The sequence below is a fragment of the Calonectris borealis genome, chromosome 4 (assembly GCF_964195595.1).
Source record: "Calonectris borealis chromosome 4, bCalBor7.hap1.2, whole genome shotgun sequence".
Classification (NCBI taxonomy): Eukaryota; Metazoa; Chordata; class Aves; order Procellariiformes; family Procellariidae; genus Calonectris; species Calonectris borealis.
The window spans coordinates 27,215,119-27,243,003 of NC_134315.1; the positions used below are offsets into that span (position 1 = coordinate 27,215,119).

At 39.3% G+C, this 27,885-nt stretch overlaps 1 protein-coding gene across 1 annotated transcript in view; it reads right to left on the reverse strand.

Moving 5' to 3' along the window:
* APBB2 (amyloid beta precursor protein binding family B member 2) overlaps positions 1-27,885 on the reverse strand; it is a 190,240-nt gene that overhangs the window by 53,399 nt on the left and 108,956 nt on the right. Inside the window, exons 6-9 of the mRNA XM_075148973.1 lie at positions 18,264-18,469; positions 13,072-13,134; positions 12,560-12,645; positions 12,394-12,454 (exon numbers count right to left, since the gene is read on the reverse strand). Coding sequence (XP_075005074.1) covers positions 12,394-12,454; positions 12,560-12,645; positions 13,072-13,134; positions 18,264-18,469 — 416 coding nt within the window. The remainder of the gene's footprint in view (positions 1-12,393; positions 12,455-12,559; positions 12,646-13,071; positions 13,135-18,263; positions 18,470-27,885) is intronic.

Consider the following 27,885-nt stretch of genomic DNA (forward strand, 5'->3'; position numbering starts at 1 on the left):
CAAACACCTATGGAGGGGGATGTGGTGGAAGCGTGTGCACGCATGCCTGCATTCCTCTCTCTCTGTGTACTGCCAGCAATTGTAGATCTCTCTTAAAAAGGATCCACTTCATGCTTTATTATTGGTGCCCCCCCCTTAATTATTTGACTCAGAGGTACTCTTTAAAACAAACCACAAAACCCAGCAGAAACAAACCACCTAGTGTCTCCAATCAGGTGTGACCTAATTCTTAAGCCAGGACTAGCTGAGCTAGCCACGACAGCAGAATTGCTTAGCTACGTAGCACACTCATCCAGCATTGTGGTTCCCCGGCTCCCACCGACGGTACTTACTAGTCAAGAGACAAAGTGCTTCCTTTGACCTAAAGAGCTTTGCTAACGCACCCTCTTTTCTCCTGGAACTGGTATCTAGAGTCAAAACAAGCCAAGCTGAAAACCACTGAGTGCAGCTCTCCTTGACTAAGAGTCTATGAGCTCAGTAAAACAGACATTCCTGGTAATGCCAGTTGGTTCCAAGTACCTCTACTCGAGGGCCACATATAATTACTGGCAAATCATAATTATCGGCAAATCATAATTTCAAAGTAATCCAGATGCCAACTTTTGGCTTACAGTTGTCTACCTCATTTCTTTTCTCCCTTGGACAGTAAACAAATAACCTTTGTATCATGTTATACATTATTAGTATTAACTTACAAAATAAAATCTTACAGTTTTTTTGCCTGGTCAGACCCTCTGCTTTATCTTAAAATCAAAACTCTAAAAAGGATGATTTAAATAACCATATCTGAATAAAGATAAGTGAAACGTGATTTCCTACCTGCTTGAATCTAGTGTTCCCAGACTCTTTCCAAGAGATGGCAAAGAAAACCAGGTTTGAAGAAAACCAAAAAAAGCTGATAAATACAGCAGGATGAAAGACAGATTTAGGAATTGCATACTGTATTGGGATGTTGTATACACATTTGGATGTTGCTGTTTGGGATGGGGAAGGATCAAAGATACTACCATGAACACTGTGTCTAAGATAGGTGAATGAAAAAAATGTTTAAACCATGGTATGTCAACAACCTTGTAATTTCATCTCAACTGGAAACTTCACATTTCCTGCTAGGCTACACAGGACCTTGTGCAAAGAAAATACACAGGGGGAAGAAAAGGCCACAGGGAAAAAAAGGCCACCTTATCACACACTGCCCCATGAAAAGACAAGTGAACAGAAATGAAAACACTGGTATCACTGCTCAGTTTTACAGTTCTGAGGAACATATGTTTGGATGGCTGCAAATCCAATTAATTTTTCAGGGTTAATGATCTGTAGCCAAAGAACCAAACTCATAAATGCTGTATTCCAAACTCTCTAAAAAGCTGTAAACCTCCTTCGCAGTACAGTTCTGATCTAAAACATCACCTAAAGCTGGGGAGCTTTAGATGTGAAGGAATGACTGAATCGTGGTTCACACACTTCGGCTCTTTGGCGTTGCAAACCCTTCACCACAGGGCAGGGTTCTGCTCTGCAGCAGCTTTTCCAAGAGGAAGTCTAGAAGGAGCTTTGACAGGAATGCAGAACCGTGCACGTACACAAATGCCACACTCTACCTGTTGCCTCATGTAGTGCTAAGCACGTACCTTTAAAAAATAAAATAAAAACAAACAAAAAAAATCAAGAAAACCAAAGCAGATACAATCCCCTACTAGACAGAGGACAAGAGATCAATTACACAAGACTAATGGCAGAGTAGTATTGTAAACTGGATGGATCATAAAGGCATGGGTAGAAAGATCCCATTACAGGGAAAAATTGGATTAGAACATCAGTTTGAGAACAACAAACTAATGAACATTACAAATACACGGACTGATTGTTTTTCAGATCACAGCTGTTGGTAGCCACTATGAACATCTGCATTAGATTATGTTCGCCTTGATGATTTAAATCTGTGCTACTAATTTCTTCTCTACTTCTGAGCCTAAAGGACTTGGATTTCCCTTTGTTTCCCTCTATGTTTTTCCTTTTTAAAGATTTTATCTGTCTGCAGACATACGTAAATCATTATAGTATTTAATAAGGCCTTTTATCACAGACCACTGAGCAGGCTCGTGCCTGAGACACAGCATGTAGATCACATAATTAACCGTTTCTTATGCAGCCAACACAATCTTGGAAATTCCACTTACAATTTATTTAATCATTTAAAAATAAAACAAACTATCATATTATTTTATGCTTTAGAAGATCAAGTATCTTAAAATATAGCCACCCTATTCCAAGAAAGAAGTATGTTCCAGTATATTTGCTGGCTATACATGAAGAAAACTTGCATTGATTGCAGATGAAAATATTGGAGATGACCAAAGCTAAACTGAGTAACAAAAGAATAAAGAGATCTTATGCAATTAATGAACAAGCAAACACTTTCGTTTAATTGACGTGAATAGACTGCAATGCATCCATTTTCTCAGAGAAATACTGACAGTTGTCACATAAAAATTCTTAATTACAAAAAATTAAAAATGCAGAATCAAAAACATAGTAATAAGATTTTTCAACATTTCCAGCTTTCTGTTGCAGTCCATCTTGTATTATTTGAATTGCTGAAAATGTGCATGCCATACAAAAATAAGAACACAGATATTCAGGTCACAACAGAATTCAGAAATCTACTAATAATGTTTCAAGCAGATGATTGTAAACTGAACTTCTGTGGAATAAAATATGAGGGCTTTACAAATACTGTAAAATAACCTTTATGATAAATTATTTCTCTAGAGCAGGTCAATACTGAACTTTCTGCTTTCACAGTCCCTTACTCATTCTCCAAGACACTGCAGTCTCATTTTTTCCAGACTCACAGACTCCAATGTGTAGGATGACAAAAGTCCCTTTCTTGTTTTGAGTTTAATATTTCTTAGTGGTTCCTGCTGGCTCACAGCCAGAGGTCAAATCTGCTCTATCAAGGCAAGAACATGCTGCAGGACCATTGTGTCGGTTCGAGATTTTTTGAATCCCAATTTCTTATTCATTACTGTATTTCTGAATCAAGTAAAAAATCTAGTCAGTTGAGCAAAAATGGAATGGACACTATTATTCTCTACTAATACCCTTTTGCTATATGTAGTTCTGAAGAAATTAAAATCACCTTATTCTTTTCTCCAGTCTTCTCAGTAAAGAATAGGCTTTGATCTTAAATGTTTTGCACATACCTTGACTTCACATTCTAAAGGGATGGGTTTATGGACTTTGCTTTGAGCTATTAATGATGTTTTGGGTTTCATTTTAATACAGTGAAATAAAAACCTCAGTGCCTCCTCAGTGAAGAAAAGGCAGTCATATTTCTCACCAGAAACTAATAATGGATGATTGTTGCAATGATGCTCAAATTAGGGTCTATCTTGCAGAATAACTGAACCGTTAGGGTAACTCAAGCAAGTTTCATTATTCTGCAACACACAAAAACGACCCCAACAAACACACATATGCTTTCTCAGTAAAGACAAGCCCTGCAGGAGTTTACAGGGCATGAAAGAATGTGTGCATTCATTTCTTAAAAACTAATGCTCTGCACTTGTTATCTTTAACCTTAAATGTTGTATTTTTCTGAGGAGGGCTCTTCTGCAGGCTGATAGATGTAAGTGGTTCTCATGCAGCCAGCAGCACTTTATTCAGTACTGTGGTGCATAATTTCAAAGGTAAAATGCAAGACATCCAACTAAAAACAAAACAAAACAAAACAAAAAAACCCCAACCTTTAGGTGAACTCTCAACCTTACTGAATCAATGGAGAAAAACCTTCCGTCTTCACTAGAGTCAGGATTTCATGTCTCTTTAGAAGCACTATTGTTAAGAGTAATTTGTTTTCTGCAGAAATTATGCTTACAACAGAATCCAAAGTCTATGAAGTTAAATCACGTTTGATCGATTCCCACTCTTTGAAAAAAACTCAAATGAACATGAATCCCAAGTCCAGAAATCTCGAGCCCTGGTGGGCCTCCCACATTTGAGGGCCCACTTACTGTCACGCTGCCTCCCTGCAGCACCGTGGAGCAATCATCTTCAAGCATATGGAATAATGCATACCCAGCATTATGGTAGCAGCAACATGGCATTACGATGTACTGCATATCTCATGTTCTTAAATCTCTTAAGAGATAAATATTACCTCCCACTCCCTTTTCTCTTTGATGAAATGCAGGCAATTTTGGCAAGGAAGACCTCTGGTTTTTTAAAGTGAAATTTAGAGGTAGAACTAATACCAAAATAAATATACATGTTGGCTAGAGCTATCTAAATATTGCTCTGTCATTCAATACAATGTTCCATTTTAATTGATTTTTAAATTAACTTCCTCCATAAATGTACCTTTCAGCAGGTCCACAATGGACAAATAACCCAGCAAGGTTGTACCATGCTGTTTTCAAACTGTGTATATACAACATATAACATATATACATCATACATAAGTATGTATATTTTTTATATATATACACACACACGCAAAAATACATACTCTGCACTTTTTTCATTAAAAATCTATGCAGTGGAATGGTAAACTTTGTGACACTGCAGACTAGAGCAGGCTATTTCCCTGAGCCACCCTAAACTGGCAAGCTAAGGTAAATAATTGAAGAGAAATACAAAAATATCATCTGATCAGTTCATTTTGTAGCAGCAAGATGATGAACAAGAGGCAGTTCACAATCAACAGGCCATTCTAAAGCTGGAGCTAAGAGAGGCTATATATTGTTTTAGAGGTGAAATGGTTGGTCTCCAGTGGGGAGTATGAAGGGCTGTGAGCTGTGATCACGTCTGCAGTGTATTAGCAAAGATGCTGGTGAGCTGATGGGGAGGTCTGCCAGCAATATCAGCAGAGGCTGAGCCAAACTGGGAGCTCCCTGCTCACCAAATCCATCCGTCTGCAGAACGGCAACAGGAGCTTTTTGCCGGTGGGACGTGAGTATGCAGTTTCTGTCCTCTCCTAAGGGCTCCTTCATCAACCACACACAAAGTACTGCTGGCCTAGAGTTTACTGTGCTGCACCACAAAACAGTGAATAAATTGTGATTAAAAACAATTAAAAATAAGAAACACTAAAATATTAGGAAGTGCAGATTCTTCCAAGGAAAAAAAAACTCTCACAGCAGCAGCTAGGTTTTTCTTGTGTTCTGCACAACAGCCATGGCTTGTTAAATGGTTGTATACAGCAAGATGCTGTACACAGACCCCGGCCAAGAAAAACTGCACCATGCATCTCCATGAGAAATGGTACTGAACATGACACTGGCACTTCGACCTAGTGAAGCAATAGAATACTCTACTTAAAGAGCCACCACTGGAAGAAACATCATCATTTAAAAAAAAAAAAAAAAAAAAGTCAGGTATATTCATATTTTCTCAAACATGGCTGGCACTTCCTGGTAGAGTAGCTACAATTTCAACAGCACTGTTTCACTTTGGAAATGGTTTCCCGTTACTTGGAGGTCACAGCAGCGCATTTGGTGCCCCACGGTTGCCATTTCAGAGGCAGGGCACGCTGGCTCCGGCACCGCCTCGCCCAGCTGGCAGCCAGGGAAGCCACCTCCCCACGGGGAGAGCCGTCACTGGCGTGCGCCTAAACTGCCCATGCAACCTGGCCACCCACGGCACTCACAAGGTAGTAATTGCTTCAAGGGAAAAGTGTGACCCACACAGCTCCCACCCACATCATTTATCCTCCTGTAATGTAATCGCTATCTATGTTCTTACTATTCCAACAACAATCCCTGGTCAACAGACCTGCGGCAGACAAAGTTGCTGTCAATACTGGAAATTTATGGGCCAAGAAGATATTTTGATTCAATTTGAAACAAAAGCGTTCTTATATTTTATCTTCTCTTTTCCCAATCCTGTAGAAATCTGGCAGCCCAATGCAAATCTTTTGTACAGTATATCTTAATAAAGCAAATACTGATAATGCCCCCAAATTCAAGACATAATTATTGCATTACAAACCTGGAAATTAATGGTAAATTTTAAAGCAGTTTCCATTCTCTTTCACATGAGGAATGACTTTGTGATATATTTTTCTAAGAAAGGCTACAAGTAAAATCTCTCCCTCTACATCTCACCTGCTGTTCAGTCACCCATGTCCTGATCCTGAATGAAAGGTTCACATCTAATTAGATCCCAGAGATACGTGGGATTTCTAAGAGTGAAAGACATGTAACATTTGCAGGATCTAATTATAAATCTTGAAGGGCTCAAGAAATTATCCCAGATAATATATATATAAAAAATATAAATATAACAGTTAAAACATATTGTAAGTCTGTATACCATTAAAAAAGTAAATCGCTTAGATTTGGGAAAACACTACGTCAGCTTCTGCCCTGGACTAATCTTCATATTTGATTAAACAAGACTGTTTAGGGACAAGGTGGAAGCAAATATCCTCTAGATGGAAATCTGTATTATGATCTACTTCACATCATGACATTATCACTTATAACATCACCTAATGACACAATAGGTATCAGTAGTAATAAGCATCAATCAGAGCGAGAGAATGAATGAGCAAACACACTCTCCAAAAGTTCTAATGTACAAAATGAAAAATAAACTATTTTAAAAAATATTGTCGAGGAGATGTATTTTAGTGCTTTAGTCTGCTATTTCTAAAACCGCTTTTGAAGCAGAATGTTTTTGAGCACCTGCATCATTTACCTGCAGCATCTCCACAGCTGGGAGGGTGCCTTAAAGCTGCTAACGGCAGACAGCCAGATTCAGAACCAACCAACCAGTTTAGAAACTGCCATCCCCATCTCCAACCATTGCTACCTAGAAGCTGCAAGGATGGAAAGATGGACAAATGTTTGCTATACTACAGTAATTGTCAAGACGGACCTCTTTTTGATTAGTCACTGGATGTTTCAAACAAAGATCTGTGTTTTGATTCATAGTTTTGAAAGCTACTAAAATGACTACCCAGATGGTGAGAGAGGGAAGAAACTAAGGGCACCTTTTTGTGTTTGAAAGGAACAAGGAAAAAACCCTAACCCCAAACTCCATTACAATGTTTATTTTGGTTTTAGGTTGGGGTTTTGTTTGTTTGGTTTTTTAAAGTTTTTATTCCCAGATTATCATTGTTCCCTCTGAAAGCCTAAAATAAGCTAATACCAAAAGGAAACACTTTTTTAAAAACTACTTAACACTTAATCTGTAGTTCTTTTGATTTAAAATACTTAAGAACATCATTTAAGGAAGATCCATGAGCACTGAGCATAATTTGCTTTCCTGCATTTTGTGAAAGCTTTCCTGCATTTCCACACCATCTCATCAATGCAAAAAGTCAGTATTTCCAAAGAAGCACTTAGTTTTCTATTGGGAGCAGCTTAGTGTTAAAGGAACTATGTACACATTGTTTAGGATAATCCCCAAAATACAAAATTCTGCTGTTCACAAAAAAACATCAGCTACTGGCAAGAAGATTCTTTTAAAAAAACAAACAAACCAAACCAAAACCATCAACTCCCTCCTCCTGACCAAGGTGCTATTAAAATTGTTGAGATGAAGACCAGGACTTTTCTTCCCCTCATTCCTACAAACTTGTAAACACTGGTTATAATTATGGCTTAAGTTGCAAATAAAATGATTACTTACTCAGGAGTTGAAAAAGTAAAGGAAATTATGTGTCAGGAACTTTCCAATAGAGAATATGGACATTTTAAAGCTACCCTACAAGACCCCGGAAAAACTCTACCCAAGGTAACAAATCTGATGGCCCCTGGTTAAAAATAGAAGACAGAAAACACAGAGCTGCTACAACAGTCAGGGAAACAGGGACTCATAAGAAGATGGCAAACCCGCCTAGCCTCGTTATGAATAATTAAAAGCACTTGGCTTGTTTACTTTAATAAAACTAGGCTGAAGAAGAGACATAATTGCCTGCTATAAATGCACTAGAAGATGGCTAAACATAGAATAAGAGGATAAAAAATGGCCTCAAAAAGTTTAGGTTAAAAGGTTTTTGACCATCAAAGGAAGGTAATACTTGGATCAGTTTGTCAGTAAGACCAGTCAAGGCAAAAAAAACCCCAAAATGTTTAAGAAGAAACCTGAAATTAATACATGTGATTACATATTGTGGTTCCCTATAAGGGTAAAGGAATGGGTTCAAGATTTCTTCTTAGTCCTCTACCCTGTCACAGGTCCTATTTCCTAGGGAATGAAAACTAAGGATTGTTTTTGAAAGAAAAAAAATCCTGTTCTGAAAAACAAGCAGGAGTACCATTTTGGAAGAAAAACTGTTGAAGATGCCTAATTTTTCTTTTAGATTTAATCTTTTTTTGTAAGGAGACTTAAGATGGAATAAATTCCTCAGATTTAATTAATTGAATTGAGTCCACTGAGTCCATTAATTGAAATGAATTGAACTGAGGCTTTTTGTAGTGTTTCATGTTCTCACGAGAAGATTACATGCAGCACGAGGTGGACTGTGAAACTGCTGGGAAGTGCTGAATACTCCCTGTTTGCACCAATAATTTCAGAAGCTACTCTGACTGTGAGAGAGAATTACGGACTTCAGTGTGAAAAGATGATCCTTTTTTGGAATTACTAGACATGGCAAAAACTCCTCCTCTCTGATTAAGTCTTCACTTGCATCAGAAATCAGACTCATCTCCATCACCAAGAAGACATGCTGATTATTTACTAATGGCCCTGTGTCTAGCCAGGATATCTGCTTCTGGAGAAGACCAGAAACAAGCAAATGTAGGATGTCTCCAAAACACACACACCTGCCTACATAGCAAGAAAAGCAGCAGAGAAATGGATATTAACTCTTCAGGAGGAGTATTTTGTAGAATTATTTCCATAGAGCTATTTACAGGCCACTTTCATGACAGCCACAGGTGGCCTGACAAGTCAGCTCGTCAGAAACATCCCTCACATAACTCCAAATAGCCCAATTGGTTAATCCCTAATGCTCAGGTAATCCGTAGGAGTTCACCAACTCACTTCCCATGTCTCCAACTGTGTTTTCATTCACCTACAGGTAAGTCATTAAATTTAAATCAGCACCTCCTACCTCTTTCCCTCTTGCAAACAGTCTCCTTCTCTTCCTTTCTTTTGAGATCCTGAGCATTTACTGGTTTCTAAAGTAGAAAACAGACTTTTGGAGCAACTGCCTAGTACTTCCATAGGTATCAACACATTCTTCCCATTCTTAGACATTGATATATAGCTGAAACTACTCTAAAACAGCAAAGCTGGAAAGCGAAGCTCTGCTGAACAGACTAATGTGGACAGGGAATTTGAAAATCCATGCTTAACACAGAAAGACTAAATTAAGCCTCAGCAGAAAATCACATTTAAAAGGAGAGAATAAAGGCGAGCCCAAATGTCAGGCTAAACAGATCAATTCTGAAGAGATTTTGGAGAAATTGAGTCATATGAGCTTCCCATTTTTCATCCCTAGGGATGGGATGAATTCCTAGGGACAGAGACAGGTTTCCCCAGGAGGTTCGGTTTCTTTGCACGACCGCAAGGAAAAAATTTAGCATCTTTCCATACTTTTTACACACGGCCATCATATTTTACAACAATGTAAAAAGAGACAGCCCAGAGGAATTTACAGTCCAGGACTGGTAAAAGCATCTTTTTACCTCCCTTGAAACTCAATTAGGAAGGCGCAGGTTGCTCTATAAATTAACCAGGAAGGTTATGATCTGTCTCCTGGGAAGTACCAATACAAAACTCATTTTCAGTTGTGCGTGTTTCTGTGCATGCAGAATTAGGATCCTGGTCAAGTGCAATGAGCCATCTCTTCAAGAAATTCCTACCAAAATAAGTTACTGAAATCAAGAAGCTGGATGTAATCGTTGTCCCCTTTCTCCCGCTTCCCCTTCTCCTTTATAGCCTTGTGCAGACAACCTGCACCAAGATGCCAAGGATATGAAGCTCTGAAGTGAATCTTAAGCACATGATGTATAGAGAAACATTTGTTGTTTATTGACAATTTTGAACACTTAACTGTGTTGCTGCATAGATCACTTTTCTTACAAGAATTACATGAATTATATGACACACTTTTCCCAAAACTGACATTTTTGCAGAGCTACAATCTCTGCAGAAGCTGGGACTCTGGGGGAAGACAACTACCTCAGCTTTCCACAAGGTGGCACGGTTCCCTTTGCTGAAAGACAGCATTACTCCGTGTCATTGAGGAAATTTAAATTTTTTATTTAATTTTTTTTTTTCAAATGTACTGGCCACTGTCATGAATAGGTTTAAATAGGTTTAAGATCTCTAAAATATCTCTAACAAGGTTCATTTTAACAAATTCTTCCAATAGAGAGTTTAGTAAGTTAAAAAAAGCTTCCTTCTCTTATGCTGAAATGAAGAAAAAGTATCTGTGCTTGCTGCCACGCAAAAACAAGCTTCAATCAAATACAGTTAAGGCACGTCACGTGGCAGAGGAGAGCCTAAGGGGCTAAAAAATCTGATTTTCCAAGACTCAGGTCATCAGTTTCAAATCCTATCAGAATTCTTTCAGTCCCGCAATATTTTGGGTTAAATGGGCTAGCAAGGAATCCACCTACCACACTTCCTTCCCATCCATGTGAGAATTAAAGATCCCAGAGCATTTTCCACAGGCGAAGATTCTCCCCACTGTTTCCAGACCACTTCCCGTCCCTGTGGGTACGGCGGTTCAGCAGCTGCTTGTCCTGTCCTCGGGGCAGGGGCAGATGCACTGAACAGCTCTGCCCAGAGCCTCTCCCGCTGCAAAGCAACATCAGTGCTGCTGAGCTTCACCTGCAGGACCACGCACGTGGTCACTACTGTCCCCCCACAACATCCCCATCAGGCAGTGACAGATGGCAGGTAAGGTGCTTTGACTCAAGTGATTTAAAAAAAACACCCAAACACGTATAGTTTCTCCTCTATTTCTTGTCTTGCTCTTCTCAGTCACTTCTGTAAATGTTTCAGCGCTCAGTTTTGATTACCCGTTCAAGTATCATCATCATGTTTCGCCTAAACAGGAGAAACAAAACCAGCTGTGATAGACAAAAGAGGACAAGCTTTTGGCATTGACCCGTTTCCCTGACACCAGAAGGGTATCAGTTCCATAAATTTTGAAGTTCAAAAGCAAGCCAGAGAGGGAAGGGAGATGATGACATATGAGTTATTTGCCCACAAATACTGTCATGGTTCTCCACGCAGGAAGGGCTCCTAATTCTACCCAGTGCAAATCACCTGGGAAAGAGTCAGACATATCAAAATACTGCCTCCCTATAATGCTTTCCATAGTGTAAGGCTTATCTTGAAAGGAACAGAAGCTTTCTGGTTCTGAGGACTGGTACCTAATGCTCATCACTCCTACACCTCCATTTACTGTGCTCAGAATTTAGTGCTTGTCATTGTAACGAGCGCAGCTGAAACCCTTGCTTTTTAACTGCCAGCCTGCCAAGCAAAACACGTTTATTCACATCTGATTTAAACATCACAAGTCAAATAATCAAGATGACAAAGAAGTTTAAGTACCCTGTTTTCTCTCCTAAAATATATCATTAATGCTATTATAATTATTAACTCTGTTACATACTGTCTTCCTGCATGTAAGTAGCTTCTGGTCCTGTCAGTCATTGCAGGTGTATGGCACAGCCAAAACTCTTATTTAAATTACTTGGATCTCCAATTATAGAGATTCACATACATCCTTAAAAATGGATGCAAGCATGAGGCAAAACCACCAGCAAGACAAATCTGGAGATACGTATACATGCATTCAAAACATTCTGCTGCTTCTTTCTCCTTAAAAACCTTAGATTACAACGGTAAAAGCTCTGATTTAATTATGGTGTTGTTCACATAATGGTCTCATTTTTCTCTATAAATTTTATCCTCAAACTAGGCTGCATCCTCTGTTCTAAAATACAAAGTTCCTTGTTCTAAAAAGTAACTTCCTTGTTACTAGCTGCGAGTTCAAGCAGCCACATAAACAAGGAAGAGTACTTAAAAAAGGGACAAACTCGAGAATAAAGAGCAAATTCTGTCACCGAATGCCCCAGGAAGCTATCCAGCCATGACAAACAACAGAGCCCTCTCTCATTCAGGACAGAAAACTGACTTAGTTGTGCAAGGGGTCAGTTATTACAGTTGGACAGTAGAATCTTGAGCTGTAACATTCAATCTCTTGGCTTACATGATTTTAAAATAAGTCACACTTTCCTGACCAAATTGAATGAAGCTTTAAATCTGCAAATTCCTTTGATGGAATTAGTCTTGCATGGTCAATCTACATTGTGCCAAGAGGAAGAGTACAGTTAATTTCAAAACCTAGGAGACATTCTGCACCTTGCAAGTTGTTTACAATTGCAAATTTTTAATTGTTATCCCATTGTGGATCTTCTTACAGACCTTGGCTTCTGGATCACTGTTGATGCTACAAGAATCATCATCATCAGATTGTGGACCATTTCTGTTACAGAGAAAAAAAAAAAATCAATCTTAAAATCATATAAAAATTATAGCACAACACAAAATGGAGCTGGTCACTCCACGGAGACTTCTGAAGTCATCGTACCTGAGCTTCAAAGAGGCATAGCGTAAGGTTGCTCCTTCAAACTCTTTCAGACTTGGGTCTGGGTTCACAGTGGCTGCATGCAGATCCTAGAGATAAAGGCAGTGCCATTAGTATAGTATTAAGCGCTATTAATATAGTATTAAGTACACCACCATGTTATTTCTTATTTCAAAGGGAAATTAAATCCTCTCTGCAAAGAAGCGACAGTATTTCTGGCTGAAGTTGAAGAGAGGCATGCATATATTCTCAAGCTGCATTTCATTCAGTGCAGGCATCTTATTCGTTACATCATGGCAGTTGCCCTGCTAGTTTAGACTGAATCCATCCCAAGTGGAAAGATCAGAAAAGGCGGCATGTTTGTGAGCTAGACATCCCTAGCAGTACCCCCACTCACTTTGGCCTAGGTTATGAATGACATTCATGGAAAAATAAAAGGGAAAAAAAACAGCCACTGCCATGCAAAAAACAAGGGTAATAGTATTAAAGGTTCTAAAATCTGACAATATACTTGCCTTCCAAATGTCACTATTAATCTTTCCCCCATTCAGTACAGCAAAATCACTCCATGGCTGTTTCTAGACACATAATTATTCACACAGGAAGAAGCACATCGATTTAAAAAAAAAAAAAAAAAAAAAAAAAGAAAAAGAAAAAGAAAAAAAACACAAGACACTCTTGTTAGCATTGATATTTACAGGATGGGTTAGGGAACAGATCACCTCAAACTTCAACTAATTACTCCACTATACCATGGCATTTGGAGGAAAGGGAAGAGAAGACATGCCTCTAACAGTTACTTACCAAAACAAATGATTGAAACAAGGAAAGTTAATATAAATTAGGAACAGACAATGAAATTACTCTTTAACTATGATCTTAAAAGCAAGCAAAATGAATCTGAATATGAATGTTGGCCACAGCTGCTACAGCCTTTGATAAACAGCAATTAAGGGGAAACATTAGGATTTCCATTTGATTGGCTCTTTTGTTAAAAGACCCTAACACTATTAGAACTAGAAATACTGAAACACAATGACATATACAAGGATAAGATACATATAAGGTAAAAATCAAATATTTCTAGAGAGAAAGTACAAGAAAAGGACAGTGAAGGGAAGGAGGATTAGTAAGGAGTGCAGAGAGATTCTTGCTGAAAAAGTAGTTTTGTAAAGTCTAGCAGCTTTTTTAAAAAACAGAACAAAACCAAAAAAACACCAAACAAACCACCCACCCTCTCATTTTCCATTCAAGTTTCTCAAAATTTTCAGAGGCGTTCACTGGTACAATCAAGCAAGTCACAGTGCAGCAACCTGAGGTTCATCCTTCTCTGTAAAGCCCGGGAGGAGCAGCAGCTGAGAGAGGCAACTCCAGCATCCTCTTCCCCACAAGGGCAGAAATCCCACACTCCTGAACAAGAGCCAGATGGGACAGGAGATCTGGTTGCTGAGAGACCCAGAGCCTCCTCTTTATAGCTTCACCAAATCAAGTCTTCCTGTAATTAGTGGCCCTTTTAAGATGAGCTCTCCCAGGCTGTCCAACTCAGCCCCAAGATGAAGTGGTACCTACTAATATGGCCCAATGCATTGATTTGCAGGGTGGACCTCTCACCTCAGAAGTGTTCTCAGTACATCCCCACTGGAGGAATTATTTGTGAGAAACAACTCCTAGGAGTAACTCTTCCCTAACATGCCTTCAAATTAATTGAGTTGTTAGCTTTTCCTACTAAGCCCCTCCTCTTTAATTATTAGCTGCTAGTGGTTATGTTACCTACATAAGAACTTCTAGAGGTGATCCGGGCCCCGGATGAGTCAGGCTATAAGACGACACAACTACCACCATCAAATTCTGCTATGATCTCAAAGAAGCTCTTATTGAAAATTGAACCCTACAGCTTTTTCTCTGCATAGGAAATGGGAAAAGAGGCAGCAAAATCTCTAAAATTTGGAAGAGAACGTTACAAAAGACGAGGATTCACAAAGGAGGACATTTGGCAACACACAGGAGAAAAGAACCACCTAAAACTAAGTCAAATTTAATCAACTGTGCAAAACCAAAACACATTTTCATGCTTTTGAGGGGGAGGAAGAGAAGGAATTCCAGGTTGTTCGTATTTAACATTTATTAGCATTTTTGTTAAATCTGCAGGATTTTCGCATAATGCTTAACCCATAATTGCTTTGGATTGAAATTTACTGATTATCTTGTGAAAGAAAAATTGCCTTGCAGTCTGTGCAAAAGTACGGCATTTCTGCATTTTTTTCCTTTTTAAAACCCTTTCTGCTATTTGTATGCATTACAGCATCATTCCTCCCTACCCATTTTTTTCTGATTCTCTGTTCAACAATAGTAAGTAACTGCTTTTCTTTATGCTAAATATCCAGAGTAAGCTACAACATAAAAATGGCTGACTTGATCTGTTCTTTGTTGACTGCCCTCAGCTGTGAGCCACATTCTACCAGATGAAGCAAAGCTTCTGTATACCACATCATTTAAGAGACAGGGACACAAAATAATGAAAAAAAAAAAGAAAAAAAAATAAAGGAAAAAAAAAAAGGAGGAAACAAGACAAAGGGTAAAAAGGCATTACTCTGGGGGGAAAAAAAAATGTGTTTCTAAATGTTTCTTTGACAAACTCAAAAGCTGAAAGAGCCCAAATAAACTCATCTCAAGACTAGCACATGATGCTTCACAGACAAATGTGATAAAGATAAAAGTATTTTTTATGGACCCAGAAGCCTATTGGGACAGATATGAAACGCTACCCCTGCCAGTCTTCAATCCTAGATTATACTCTTTCATCTGCCTAAAACCTATATATCCCCCAACCTTTTCAGAAGAAAGCAATCCAAATTCCAGCACGTGGGAATGAGCTAAACCAGCCCTCCCAAACCAGATTATCTCGGAGCACAGGCTTCCAAACAGCAATGAGGGAACCAGCAGCACACAGCTCACACATGGTCCAACTTGGAGCTGGAAGCTGTCCACCACGACTGCTGCTGCCAACGGTAGTGCCGGGATAAAGGCGTTTGGGAGCCCCTATTCTAGACCGAATTCCACATCTTTTGTGAAGTGTCATATTGACCGTATCACAGATGTCCAGGTTAATCCTTCACGGGGAGGGAGAGGGGGAGCACTTGGGGTAGGCTGCAGTGCAGTGAACAGGGATAGAAACCAGTATCACCTGCAAATGACCTGGAAATGATTAGGTGCTGGCAAGCATTGATTGCAGAGAGATGAAAACCCAAAGATTCACGATAGCTGAGCTGTTAAATCTAGATTACAAACTATTTCATTACCTAACCCTATCTCTTAAACCCACACCATGACTTATTTCCCTCTTAGTGCTCTGTAGCGGGGTTCTGCTCAGAACCAGCTGAATCCCAAGGGATTCTTCCTCCAGTTCCCTCTTAATAAAGCTCAACATCTGTGGTTTCAAGAAATACAAGACTTTTCCTAACAGTTCTCATTATAACTCCAGCCACATCGCTTCTTTGTAGTGGTTTCAGAATTTGGCAGTGCACAAAGTCCTGAGCCCAATTCACACTCTCATTTTGAACTCCATTACTGTAAGTCTGCTGGTATTGTATTGCAATGCTATCTTAATAACCACTGAGTCAAAAAATCAATATTGTTTAAATAATGGTATGTAAGATGTTTATCAATGAATACAGAAACTTTCAAAAGACAAAGGCCTTTGTCTATACCTACAATTAAAATAACCATATAATATCACACTAATATAAATTTTGGAAACTTGCTTATTTTCTGTATCATCTTTTACACTACAGTATATGGTCTTGATGCTGCCACAGAGCTGTATATGCATTAATCTTTCCTGGATCAAATTCCTTGCTGAATTAGAACTGCCATATCAAAACCGAGATGAGCCTACTACATACATGAGTACTCACATACATGGCATTTTAGAATGACTCCTCAACTGTCTTATTTAATACATCTACACTGTATTAAAATTTATGTTATTATAATTCATACATTTTGTATTCTCCATGATGCCGCTGAGAATTAATGATCATTATTTATAATCACAAACTACTCTTCATTTAAAGCAAACAAAATTGTGAAAGGTTAAAGGTGTATCTGCCACATTACCAGCAAGTCTGAAATTTTCATTGTGAAGACATTTTAAACAGAGGTAGAAAAATATTTAAAATTAATACACACATTTTCTCTCTGCAATTTACCAACCATACCGATTTCTTGGTTTTTGTGAAAGACATCTATAACTTACTAATTAAAGCCCTGTTCTCCATATTTTAGAGTAAGAAAAATACTTAATGGTGAAGTTATATCCTCATGTGTACATTACAGGAATTTATACTAGAAGCAAGTGCAGCACTTTACATTGAGCATTTCCTGTTTTTTTTTCCTTGTTTTCTAGCGGAACGATAACAATTACTGTTCTTTCTCCATGAACCCTCTCAGAAATAACTTCCAGCATGCTTGGTGCACAGTACATGCCACAGGAGCTTGACTGATGTAGACCATAAATGAAATGTTGTGGTCAAGTTTGCAAACCTTATGAGTAGCATTTATGAACATGTGGGAGCAATCTTTCTAAAATAATGAACAAGAACGTACATGTTTAAGCCTATACAGGATAAAAGTTTCAGGCTGAAGACAGTAGTATATACTTGAATGTCCTTAACTCCTCTTAACTTTCATTTAAGTTAATTTGGTGCATATATCAACAAAATCAAGAACAGAAGAAATGTCATATCTAAATACATTTAAAATAAATACATAAATAAAACCTAAGGATTGCCTGATCCAAAACTCAAAGCTAGTACAAAGACTTCCCTTTATTTCATAAAACTGTGGACCTTCTTCTGAAAAGTTAGTATGAAAAAGAATACATTTCAAAACAATTTGATTTTATATTAGTATTTCACTCCATAGAAGTCCTCCCAGCATACCAAAACAAAGTGACCATTTTTTGAAGCATACCCTTCTTTCTGATAATTTATTTTATTTTTCTACTTACATGACATCAATCAACCCCCTAGATTGTGCCTGAAAGGATCATTTTAAAAGGCAGTATCACATATTGCTCTTTCAGCACGTGGAAGAGAGAGTGCATTTCTTTCTGTTTACAGTTAAAGACTGACTGTAACACAGTGGTCCATTTCTGCAGATATTTTCTACTGGCAGGATGTTAAGAGACTTACACTTGAGAATAGTTGATGTTTATTCAATAGAAATTACCCTGTAAAGGAACTAGTGTCTCAAATGAAGACTCACATGTCTTTGTGTGATATTCCTACCAAGTGAACCAAAAAGAAAGAAGGTGCAAAGAGCCCAGCTGAAAGACTGCTATAATGTGCATAAATTTTATGTATCCTGTATCCATATAATGCAGCAACGCATCAGTGCATGCTACAGAACTGTAGTAGTTTCACATTAATCAGGCATTGGCTGTCTAATTTATTTGAGATATGTCTGATTTCATCCTACACATCCAAAGTTTAGGATGTTTCATGAGGCACAGCCATTAGAAAATGCATATAGAAAATAGATACTTACAACATATTATCAACGAATAGCTACACTTTGGGTTACTATCAGGCCCCATATTCTAAAGCTCAGTTTAGCTAACAGTTAAACCTGCAAGTTCAGAAAGTTATTTCAATTTTATTTACTGTATGCAGCTGTATGCAGCCCACAAGAAGACACAATATGTTACCTCAGTTTCTGGAGTAGGAGACGGAGTAATGGAACCAAGCGATCCTTTCCGTGAGCCCTGGAGATCTGTTGGGATGGACACGGGACGTTGCCATTGAGTTGTTCCTGTTGGTATGTGCCAGTAGTAGATCCCAGCAATGTCATTGATTTTTTTCCAGCCAGGTGGTAAGTCTGGGTCTGTCTGAAATGAATGATCACTCCATATATCTGGTGGGAACAGGAAAAAAAAAAAAAGAAAATGCATCAATATTACTAAGACACGAACAGTTCTTCTATGGGTCTGCCCCTGAAGCAAGTGATGCACAGCTGGTACTGCTGTTGTACAGTTCCTATGTAAATGAACACCAGAAAAGCACACTGAATTATTGAGGCTCAAAGGTGACAAAGCCTCGTTTGACTTGGCCTATAAAGAGAGGAAGAAAATACACTACTTACCAAAGAGCTGTTCTAATATGGCAGCTATCTAATACTATCAGATAAACCAGCTCTTCCAATAAGGTTTAGCTTCAAGTATATTAAATCACAACATATAAAGAAAAATTTGGAGTTGTGGTGTACTCTATCCTCTTTATCATAGCACCTTCCCTTCTCAATGCATGGTAGCAGAGCATATATTTCTGCTAATCAAAGCCAGCTTATCAAAACAGAACAACACCACCACCACCCACAATTAAACAACCTGCATTGGGTTTACTTACAACATCTAAAAGTTCAAAACAATGAGAACAAAAGAACTGAGTGATCATTTTACACACACACTGACTGTCACAAACAAACATACTGTTTTCACTTAGTTTTACAATGGAGTAGGAAAAAAAATCAAAAACTCATCCACAGTGCCAACACAGAGATAAAATACTGGCTCTACTGACAAACCTCCTGCTAACTTAAGAATGTGCCAGCAATTCATATCGTAATTACAGACATTCCCAGATTTACCTGGGATTATAGATGCATATAAGAGATGTCACCAGTGGAGAGCATGCAGTGCTTTTTAGAAAGCAGGGGCATCACCTATTTGCAAACCAGCTGCACCCCAGCAGGGGCAGTTACCTTCTGCTGGATACACGCTTTCCAGAGGCTGGGAAGGGAGCCAGTGCTCTTGTAAACTTCTCAGCTAAACTGCTTTGGTGGTATCATTATGGTACATGCTATTAACCAGCTGCTATGGTCTACTCCAAGGACCGTCAAGCTGCAGTAACCTCCCGCACTGACATTTCCACCAGCACTTAAGCAGACAATACGAAGGCTGACACCAGCACAGTGAACTGAGCTAGCGAGAAAAAACCCCAAGAATAAAGGAAGCACCATACCAGTGAGCCGTGGCTCATCTAGCCTGGCAACTTGTTTCCAACCTTCAAAGGCAGTCCTCAAAACACCTTCAGTGGATGACAGATGAATAACATGTTATATTGCTCTTCTTAATCTCTTTTTGAATTAAAAGTTTCTTGTTAGTCTATCCTCAAGCTTCCTATGAGGTGTTTTATCACAGTTACTTATTTCTGAATCTCTCTGATTTCTGCTACCCACATTTATGCACATATGCACACACACACAAATGACATAATGGTAACTTGAAATAACTTTCACACTCCATGGCACAATCCAGACTGTTTCTTCCCCAGAGCCACTTAGAGTTCTTAAGTTACTGATCTACCACTTGAGGACTAATCTGAGCAAATTCTGCAGAAGAAAAACTAGACAATATCATTACACTTAAATTCAATAATAAGCCTCACCCATAGCCCAATATCTGAAATCAGCAACATTGACATAATCAGTTCCAGAAATCCCCAAAAGTCTAAACACCTGTCTCTAGATGTCCCCCGTTGTAACCTCTGAACAACTCAGCTGCACTCTTCTCAACCATATAAAAGGAAAATAAAAGCAAAACACTTTCAATATGCACAATCATGCAAAAAGTGATGTGCAAAGATCAAATATCTAAACATCACACTGAAGTATGCGTGGCAACATCTGCACGTCCAGATACACATGAGTAAGTTTAAATAACTGGTTCATAAAACTCAAAAATATCACAGTAATGTCAGTGTTCATAAAATGTACATATTGGGCCTTTCAATACATGCCGAAATGGGCAGTGAGCTTGCAGCTGATCCTTCACCTCACTTTCTATCCCCGTCCGAACACGGGGTGCATGGGAGCCAGGCCGGCTCTCACCCCACATCTGCACACACTGGCACGGACACACCAGTGAGTCGTCATCGGCAAGCTGCTACCTGGAAATCTGCCTAAGATAAGTGTGAGCTGTCAGCACCCAACTTCTGAAATGCAGCACTACCAGCTTAAAGGTCAACATAGTTAGAAGTTCACAGCTGGTCTTCTGCAGGCAGATTCACGTGAAAGGACAGGTTGCAGAGAGAGGACTGATATTCTTCCGTTGGAGTTTTGCCTCACTAAAGACAGAAGACTAAAGCCTTATCCGTACAGCGGAAGATCCCCAAACTGGCTATTCATGGGGATGTTATTATGGAAGAAGCATGGGACGATTCTAGTGAAAAAACATTACAGTCGAAGGACGTGGTAGAGGATTTTGAGGACTAAAATGGAAGATTACATAAAAACATGAAAGATGTGGTTTAAGATAAGAAGCTAACTTCATTTGAGAAAAACTGAAAAACACAGAGTGGACTTCACTGGGCTTTCGTGCCTCCACCACCTTCCCACATCAGGACCTGACAAGCCCCTTGGGAAACCACATCTTTCCCCTCTACCTAGAGCTTGCTTAGAATTAGCGCCATAGTCCCTTCTTACGGGGTCCAACACGACGGGGCACAGGGCTGCTCCCTGAAAACCTTTGACACTGGTCTCTGCAGAACTCGGAGAGAGGAATCTGCTTGCTGCACCCCACCATGCAGCCTCCACTTTATCTCTTCAGAGACTCAGCAACACGGCGGTGATAGGAACATTTTTAAAAGAATGGGAAAAAGATGAAAAAAATGAAATAATCAGAAGTGAGAGCCCAAGGGGAGGGCAGCGCTTGCAATGCCTTACCATTCCCTTTTAAAACCAACAGGGAGTTTATGTTAGTGATTTCTCTTTAAAAATTAAAATAAAGAGAAAGGACTAACTCACAAAAAGCCAGTAAGGCTTTAGAAAAATACCAAAGAAACACTTCTTTTTTTAAAGGGTATAAATAGTTGTTTCCATTTTTAATAAATGTACAAAGGATTAAAACAGTCTGAAGAGATTCTCACTTGCTGAAATTGTCTGGTCAAATTTCACTCAGAAATAAATGCTTGTGTCTGAATTTTTGTCTGAATGGCTGAAACATGGAGCCTGTAATAGAAAAAAAAAGAATACAGCCTTCATCCCAGTATCACTATAACTGAGGACAGCAGTTAAAACTTCAAAAACACTGGAAAAATAAAGTCTGTTACACAAAATGAAACTATTAATTCACTCTTTTGAAACAACTAGCAACAGAGATACACCTCTACAAAACCATAAACACAGCCATATTTAACTGGTAATTCTGGCTAGAACTTTGTGAAAACATGTTGTATTCTAAAGAAGATTGGATAAAGCCAATATAATGTAGTATATTGCTGTTTGTAACTCCCTCCTCCAAATGTCAGCCTCTGCCAGTTACCTCATACAGAGCAGTGACAAATTCCATGCTGTAGCTATAGTTCATATATTAAGTTTGGCATAATAATTAGAAATTTTAGTAATTACATTTTTATTTCAAGTTCAAGTTATTTTATTATCTGAGGCTGATCTAGGAAACCAGTGTTATGATATTGAAAAGAGATGGTAATAATATAAATAATTCACTGAAGAGCACATGCAATTTGCTCTTTGGCAAAACTAGTATTTTTATCACTTATTTTATTGCTGTTTCAGGGGAAAGGATAGTAATCAAATTGCAGCCATTATGAATCACTCTTTAGCCCTTTTTCAATTAAACAGAAATTGAAACTACAGCTTTCAGCAGGATCTTTCAGAGCAGACGAATTTGTGCAGTAAATGGAGACCATTTATTTTTCCATCATTTTGCAATGCCACAAACTGTTCCCTCGTAACAGGCATCCTGTGTAAGGCAAGGTCAACACTCACCAAGCGCAGGTCGTATCGGTGGCATCACAACGGATGCAAACAGTACGCCCTGTATCTAAACGCAATGCAGCTTTTCAGCTGCCGTTCCTGACTATGTCAGCAGCGTTCTCTGTATGGTATATCCATATATATGAAATATATGGATATTTCATAATTAGAGAGACTAACTGCCATGAAGCCGAAGCACCTTTTAACTAGTTCAGGCCTTCTTCTGCAGGCGCAGTTAGAAATCCTTCCACTGAAGACCGCAGGCCATCATTTGGAAACAAATACAGACAGAAAGAAAATGGCAGGAGCTCTGGAGGCACTTTCTGGAAGAGCCCGAATGCAAAGGTACAGCACAATATATTTGAATTTAAGAGTAAGTTGTGTTAATGTTTTGAGACAATAATTACTCATCCTTTTTAGAAAGAACTACACCAAAGTAAAATGTTCAATTAGGGTTGACCTGGTGCTAAAACAACAGTGGAATGGATGAATATTAGCAAGATGTTTGATTTCTTATGGACCAAAATGTGTTATCTAGTAAAGCACTATCTCCATCATCCTTAGCAAAGTCTGTATTTATCAGTATTAAACAAGCTATGTGCTCCACCCACCACTGTCATAAGTTGGTCTATCACCAGTCCAGTACTAAAATCTAATCGCATGACATTGTGCTTATGCTAAATTAAATAAATCAAGATCTTTTCTTGATAAAGACTAGAAATATACCATACCATTTCAATAACAAATCTCAACACTCCTGTCTGGAAGGAACATAATCTAGCTCCTTCCCTTTCTCTACGTAAGGTAGTAGAAGATGACTAGCATAACTGCACATTACTTAGGACTGGAAGAAAAAGATCACTTTATGTGACAGAAAGAAAAGCTAGATACCTCAGAAATAGATATCTCAAGGAAAAATGCACCAGCAAGGAAACTGTATGGGAACAAAAAATATAATTTAAAATAGACTGTAATAAACAAACTTTCTACTTTTCTTTAGATAAACTAAACAAAAATGGATAAAATCAGCAACTAGGTGTTATCTCCACTTCAAAGAGAACTTGGTGGTGATGATAAGCAAGGTGCTGAGGATAGAGACCGAACTGTCAGTGCCTCTCTGCTTAGGTCCTTGTGCATGAGGGAACCAGAGCCTCAAACCTAATTCATTAAAGGCTAGGCAGACCTACTTCCTGAACAAAATACTCTTAAGCAAGGTGACAGGTCTAATGCAATAAATTTTGTATTGAACTGGGAGATTTACTTGGGAAAAAACATGTATTTTGGATGCACAGCTCTTTTTTAAATAAAAAAAAATCCCACCAACCAGCATGGCTAGGGCATCAAATTGTGGCCAAGAAGAGTACTCTTGAATAGGAGGAACTGCAGTCCCAAAGGGCTCGAGGTTGGCAGCATACGTGACTTCAGAACAGAGACTGTAAAAGTGCTGTACAGAGCCATCAGAGCACTGGAAATTCTGTACCTGGGAGGTGCATAGTAATATAACTTATGGCACAGGACAATTTAAACTGCATTACTTCAATTTAAAAGCATTTTTTTTGGAAAATTGGGAAAGAGCACCAAGGTAGACTCATACTAAGACAGAAAATATATTCAGGGAAATCTGAGAGGTATCATTGCATCATTAAAGGGACATATGTGTTTTGCTTTTTAAGCGATTCATTTCCACATATGGACCTCATTTCCCCTACTTGGAAGCAGCAGCAGTCTCCGGCTGATGCAAATGTAGCTCCACTGGAGCGGAGCCTGATTTTCAGTCAGTCTTCCCAGCTAAGGAGGACTCCTTCCACTGCATGGTGGTAGAATGACCAAGTGAGACCACCTGCCTGCAAGGCTCAACCATACTTGTGAGCACTTGATCTACATTATCTAAATAGGTTAGGAAATAAAATACCCATACTCTACAGAGATAAAGATGAGAGAACTCACTTTTTTGTACTCCTAGCTTAGTTATCTCAATTCTTAGTACTGTTTTGTAACAATTTTTCTCCTGTAAAGATCCTCTGAAAAAAAGGGATACCATCCAAACTGATCTAGACTTTGATTATCTACCACCGCCTCAAACGTATATTTCCACAGTGAAAAGTTAACTGAAAAGGAGTGTTCAGTGTCCAGGCTGAAGCACAACGGTCCAAACAGGGACACGCTCAGAGTTTTCCAAATCTAGAAAAGTAATCTGGCCAATAATAAATCTGTCAGTTTCTGGCCCTCCCATTGCTCACGTTCCAGCAGTGGGTGCACAATGTAAATGAAGGATTTCAAACCACAAAGTGCCTTGCTTGTAAATAAGAGATCTGCAGCAAAGTTTCCTGTGCCAAAAATTGCAAAGAATGGGATGGCGACAGGATCCAACAATATGTTGTCCTAGTGTTTGGGCAGCAATGGGAAACCAGTTTCAAATCTGATGGCTTTCTTCATTGCTGGAATGAAGCACAAGGAAAGAGCTGGCCCACAATGGCACATGTGTGTTACAGATGCCATCCTTCTGGGCACAGAAGGGGAAGCACAAGAAAGGAGCTGGGAAGACAGGAGGATAAAAAGGTTTTATTAAAAATGAAAGTGATAGGCTAAAGTGGTTTCTTCCTCTTCTGAACTTACAAAATCTTGAAATAAAAATGTTTTCCTTCTGCCTTCTGGGCCTAAAGAAAAGCAAAACCAAAGGAAAAGAAAATCACAGAAACTTAATCTTCTTGAGAAGATCCCAATGACTTCAGCAGATCCAGGATTTGATCCTAAAGGGAGTGTATTCCCCTACCCCATATGCACACTGAAGATCAGGGCAGGCATTGGAAGGGAGGGGAAGACATTAATACAATAATGAGTGAAGGCAAACAAAACTAAAGGAGCACTCTCCATTAAACAGCACAATAGAAACAACACGGGCCCTGAATGTTTTTATCCCATTTATTTCCTGTAGTGGGCTCAATGTGCAAGTTTAAGTTGTTTGGGTTTAACAAAAAAAGACCCCAAAGACAAATTTTCTCCTCACTTTGCATGTACTACAGCATAATCAATGGTACCACCTATCCTCATAATTCACAACGATGATGGTCAGCAGGTAGTCTCGCCTAAGCATCATTGCAAGAAGCATGAATGCTATCTCAGAAACAAATGCAGCAAAAATACAAGCCACTAGGACAAGCAAATACAAATTAGACAAGCCTATCTAATTTGGGGAACATTACTCAACAAGGAGCGATAAACAGCCAGAAGCTGGTCATTTGGCATCATCTTTTCTCACAGTATGCAACTGGTTGTCATGACAACCCTGTCATCCTCCTTGCTGAATTGCTGAACCAGCCGCATGCGTTTTGTGAGAGGAAGATTCTCAAACAGGTTCCAGGAAAAAGTGCTGAAATGTGGGATTAACAGGCATACGCGTAACCCGACACAACCTGTGCCAAAATGAATTGCCGTTTTGATCACCTGTAACATAAACCATAATCAGAAAAGACTGACTTCTTAAAAATCCTAAGGAAGCTTGGGATGAATCGCCTGTACTATTTTTCTCATGTGATGTGATCTTCCTCCTGATGTATAAATCGTGAGTTACTACACGGTACAAGGCATTCAAGCAGAAATGACTAATCTTAAGGAAGAGAGAAGAAAGCAGATTTGTCAACATTCAGGAAAAAAAACTACACCACTAAACCCACTTGTTTTGATGTCCTGGCTGCTTCTCCCTTTCAACCACCAAACCCCAAGCTGTTGACATAAGAATCGGAGTACTAGCACAATAACCAAAGAAAACCAAGGGCAAGTGAATTCAGGAGAGAAGTTCAGAAGAACTGTTGATGACAGCCCTAGACGAGTACTCAGGATGGTACTACCCATCCTGCTTAAGTGGGAGAATTTCGAGGCTCTGTGAGGTGTCTGCTCAGAGGCAATACGGCCTGAGCTCCAGAGGTGAAGCCGTGAGAAACCAGCACTGCAGCTTGCGTTTACGGTAGTTACACTAATAGCAACAGCAGCAGGGAAAAGTACCACAGGAAGACAGTGAGGAAAGGTCCATGTGTTCCTTCCTGGAAAATGGGCCAAAAATGGGTAAGAACAAGAGGACTAGGCTGTTCACCAAGCAAAACCATTCAGCCACAAAACAAGCAGAGCCCAGCAAAGGAAGGAAGGAAGACTTGCAGGTGACCTGAACTGCTGTCTCAAGGGGACTGTCGTGGCAGAAGCTGTGGACCAGGAAGAAGCCAGGCTCTGGGAAGACCCGTCCCACCTGGAGGAGGGTGGCTGCTTAGCCAGGTGGAGCAGTGGTGGCAACATGAAATGGTGGACATAGAGGAAGGACCACCTCAGCTGGAGCAAAGGCTGATGAATCACTACTTGAAAGTGCTGTATTGGAGGAACATCCTACACCTCTTGCACAAACTTTACTGTGCGACGAGATCTCCATCTCTTGGTTAGGGAGCTGATGAACATTAGGAGAGTTGGGCAACTAAGAGGCTGCACTGGGTCTGGTTGAGATGCAGTTTAATTTTCTTCATAGCAGCCTGTAAGGTGCTGTGTTTTACATCTGTGATCAAAACAAGTGTTGGAAAGACACCAGTGGTTTAGCTATTGCTGAGCAGTGCTTGCATAGGGCCCAGACCTCCTCTGTTTCTCAGTCTGCCCCCAGCCAGAGACTGGTCTGCTGGCAGGAAGTGCTCAGTGATTGTGTTTGCATCACTTGTTTTTTTCTGTTTTTGTTTGTTTGGGGTTTTTTTGTTTGTTTTTGGGTTTTTGGGTTTGTTTGTTTGTATTTTTGGTTTTTTTTGTTCACTTACTAAGCTGTCTTTATCTTGACTCATGAGTTTTTCTCACTTTTGCCCTTCCGATTCTCTTCCTCATCCCACCGGTGGGGAAAGTGAGCCACCACAGAGGCATTCAAAGCATACTGGCCAAGCCCAGGATCCAGGTATGAGCAGGCAGGTACCCTCCGAGGTGGAATGAAAAGGAGTCCCAAACAAGCAAGAGCAGCATACAAATGAACGCCCTGTTCACCAACTTTGTGCTTAAATGAAAAACAGCCTCAAATATTATTGAACAAAATGCACCATTATCTCGGAAGATTTCTACCATCTAATTTCCACAGGAAAACAGAATAATTTGCTACTGTTCTAGCAAGTGAGTTACTCCATATGCACTATATATAACCAGTATTAGTGGGTTTCTTGCTTATTTGAAATGCTAGTTCTCTATTATTTCCACCAGGTGGCAAAAGCTTTTACTTTAAAAAAAAAATAATCTAACACAGAGTCTACCTCTACCTGTAAATCTATGGTGACTGTGCCCTGTGGGACTGCACTCCAAGGGACTTCCTCACCATGGAGGACTCTAAGCAACAAATAATTCATCCAGAGCAGTATCTTCTTCCTCGCCAGCAAATCACTAAAAGTGGTCTTGAGAGTTCGCTTTCAGGGCTAAAACAGTCCAGCAGCAACCTGCATCTGCTTTTCTGATTTTTTTTTTTGGCATAGCATCTCTGCTTCCCATGCCTTTCCCCACAGAGAGCAGGATTACAGCACATGATCTTGTGTTCTGGCTTCATACCC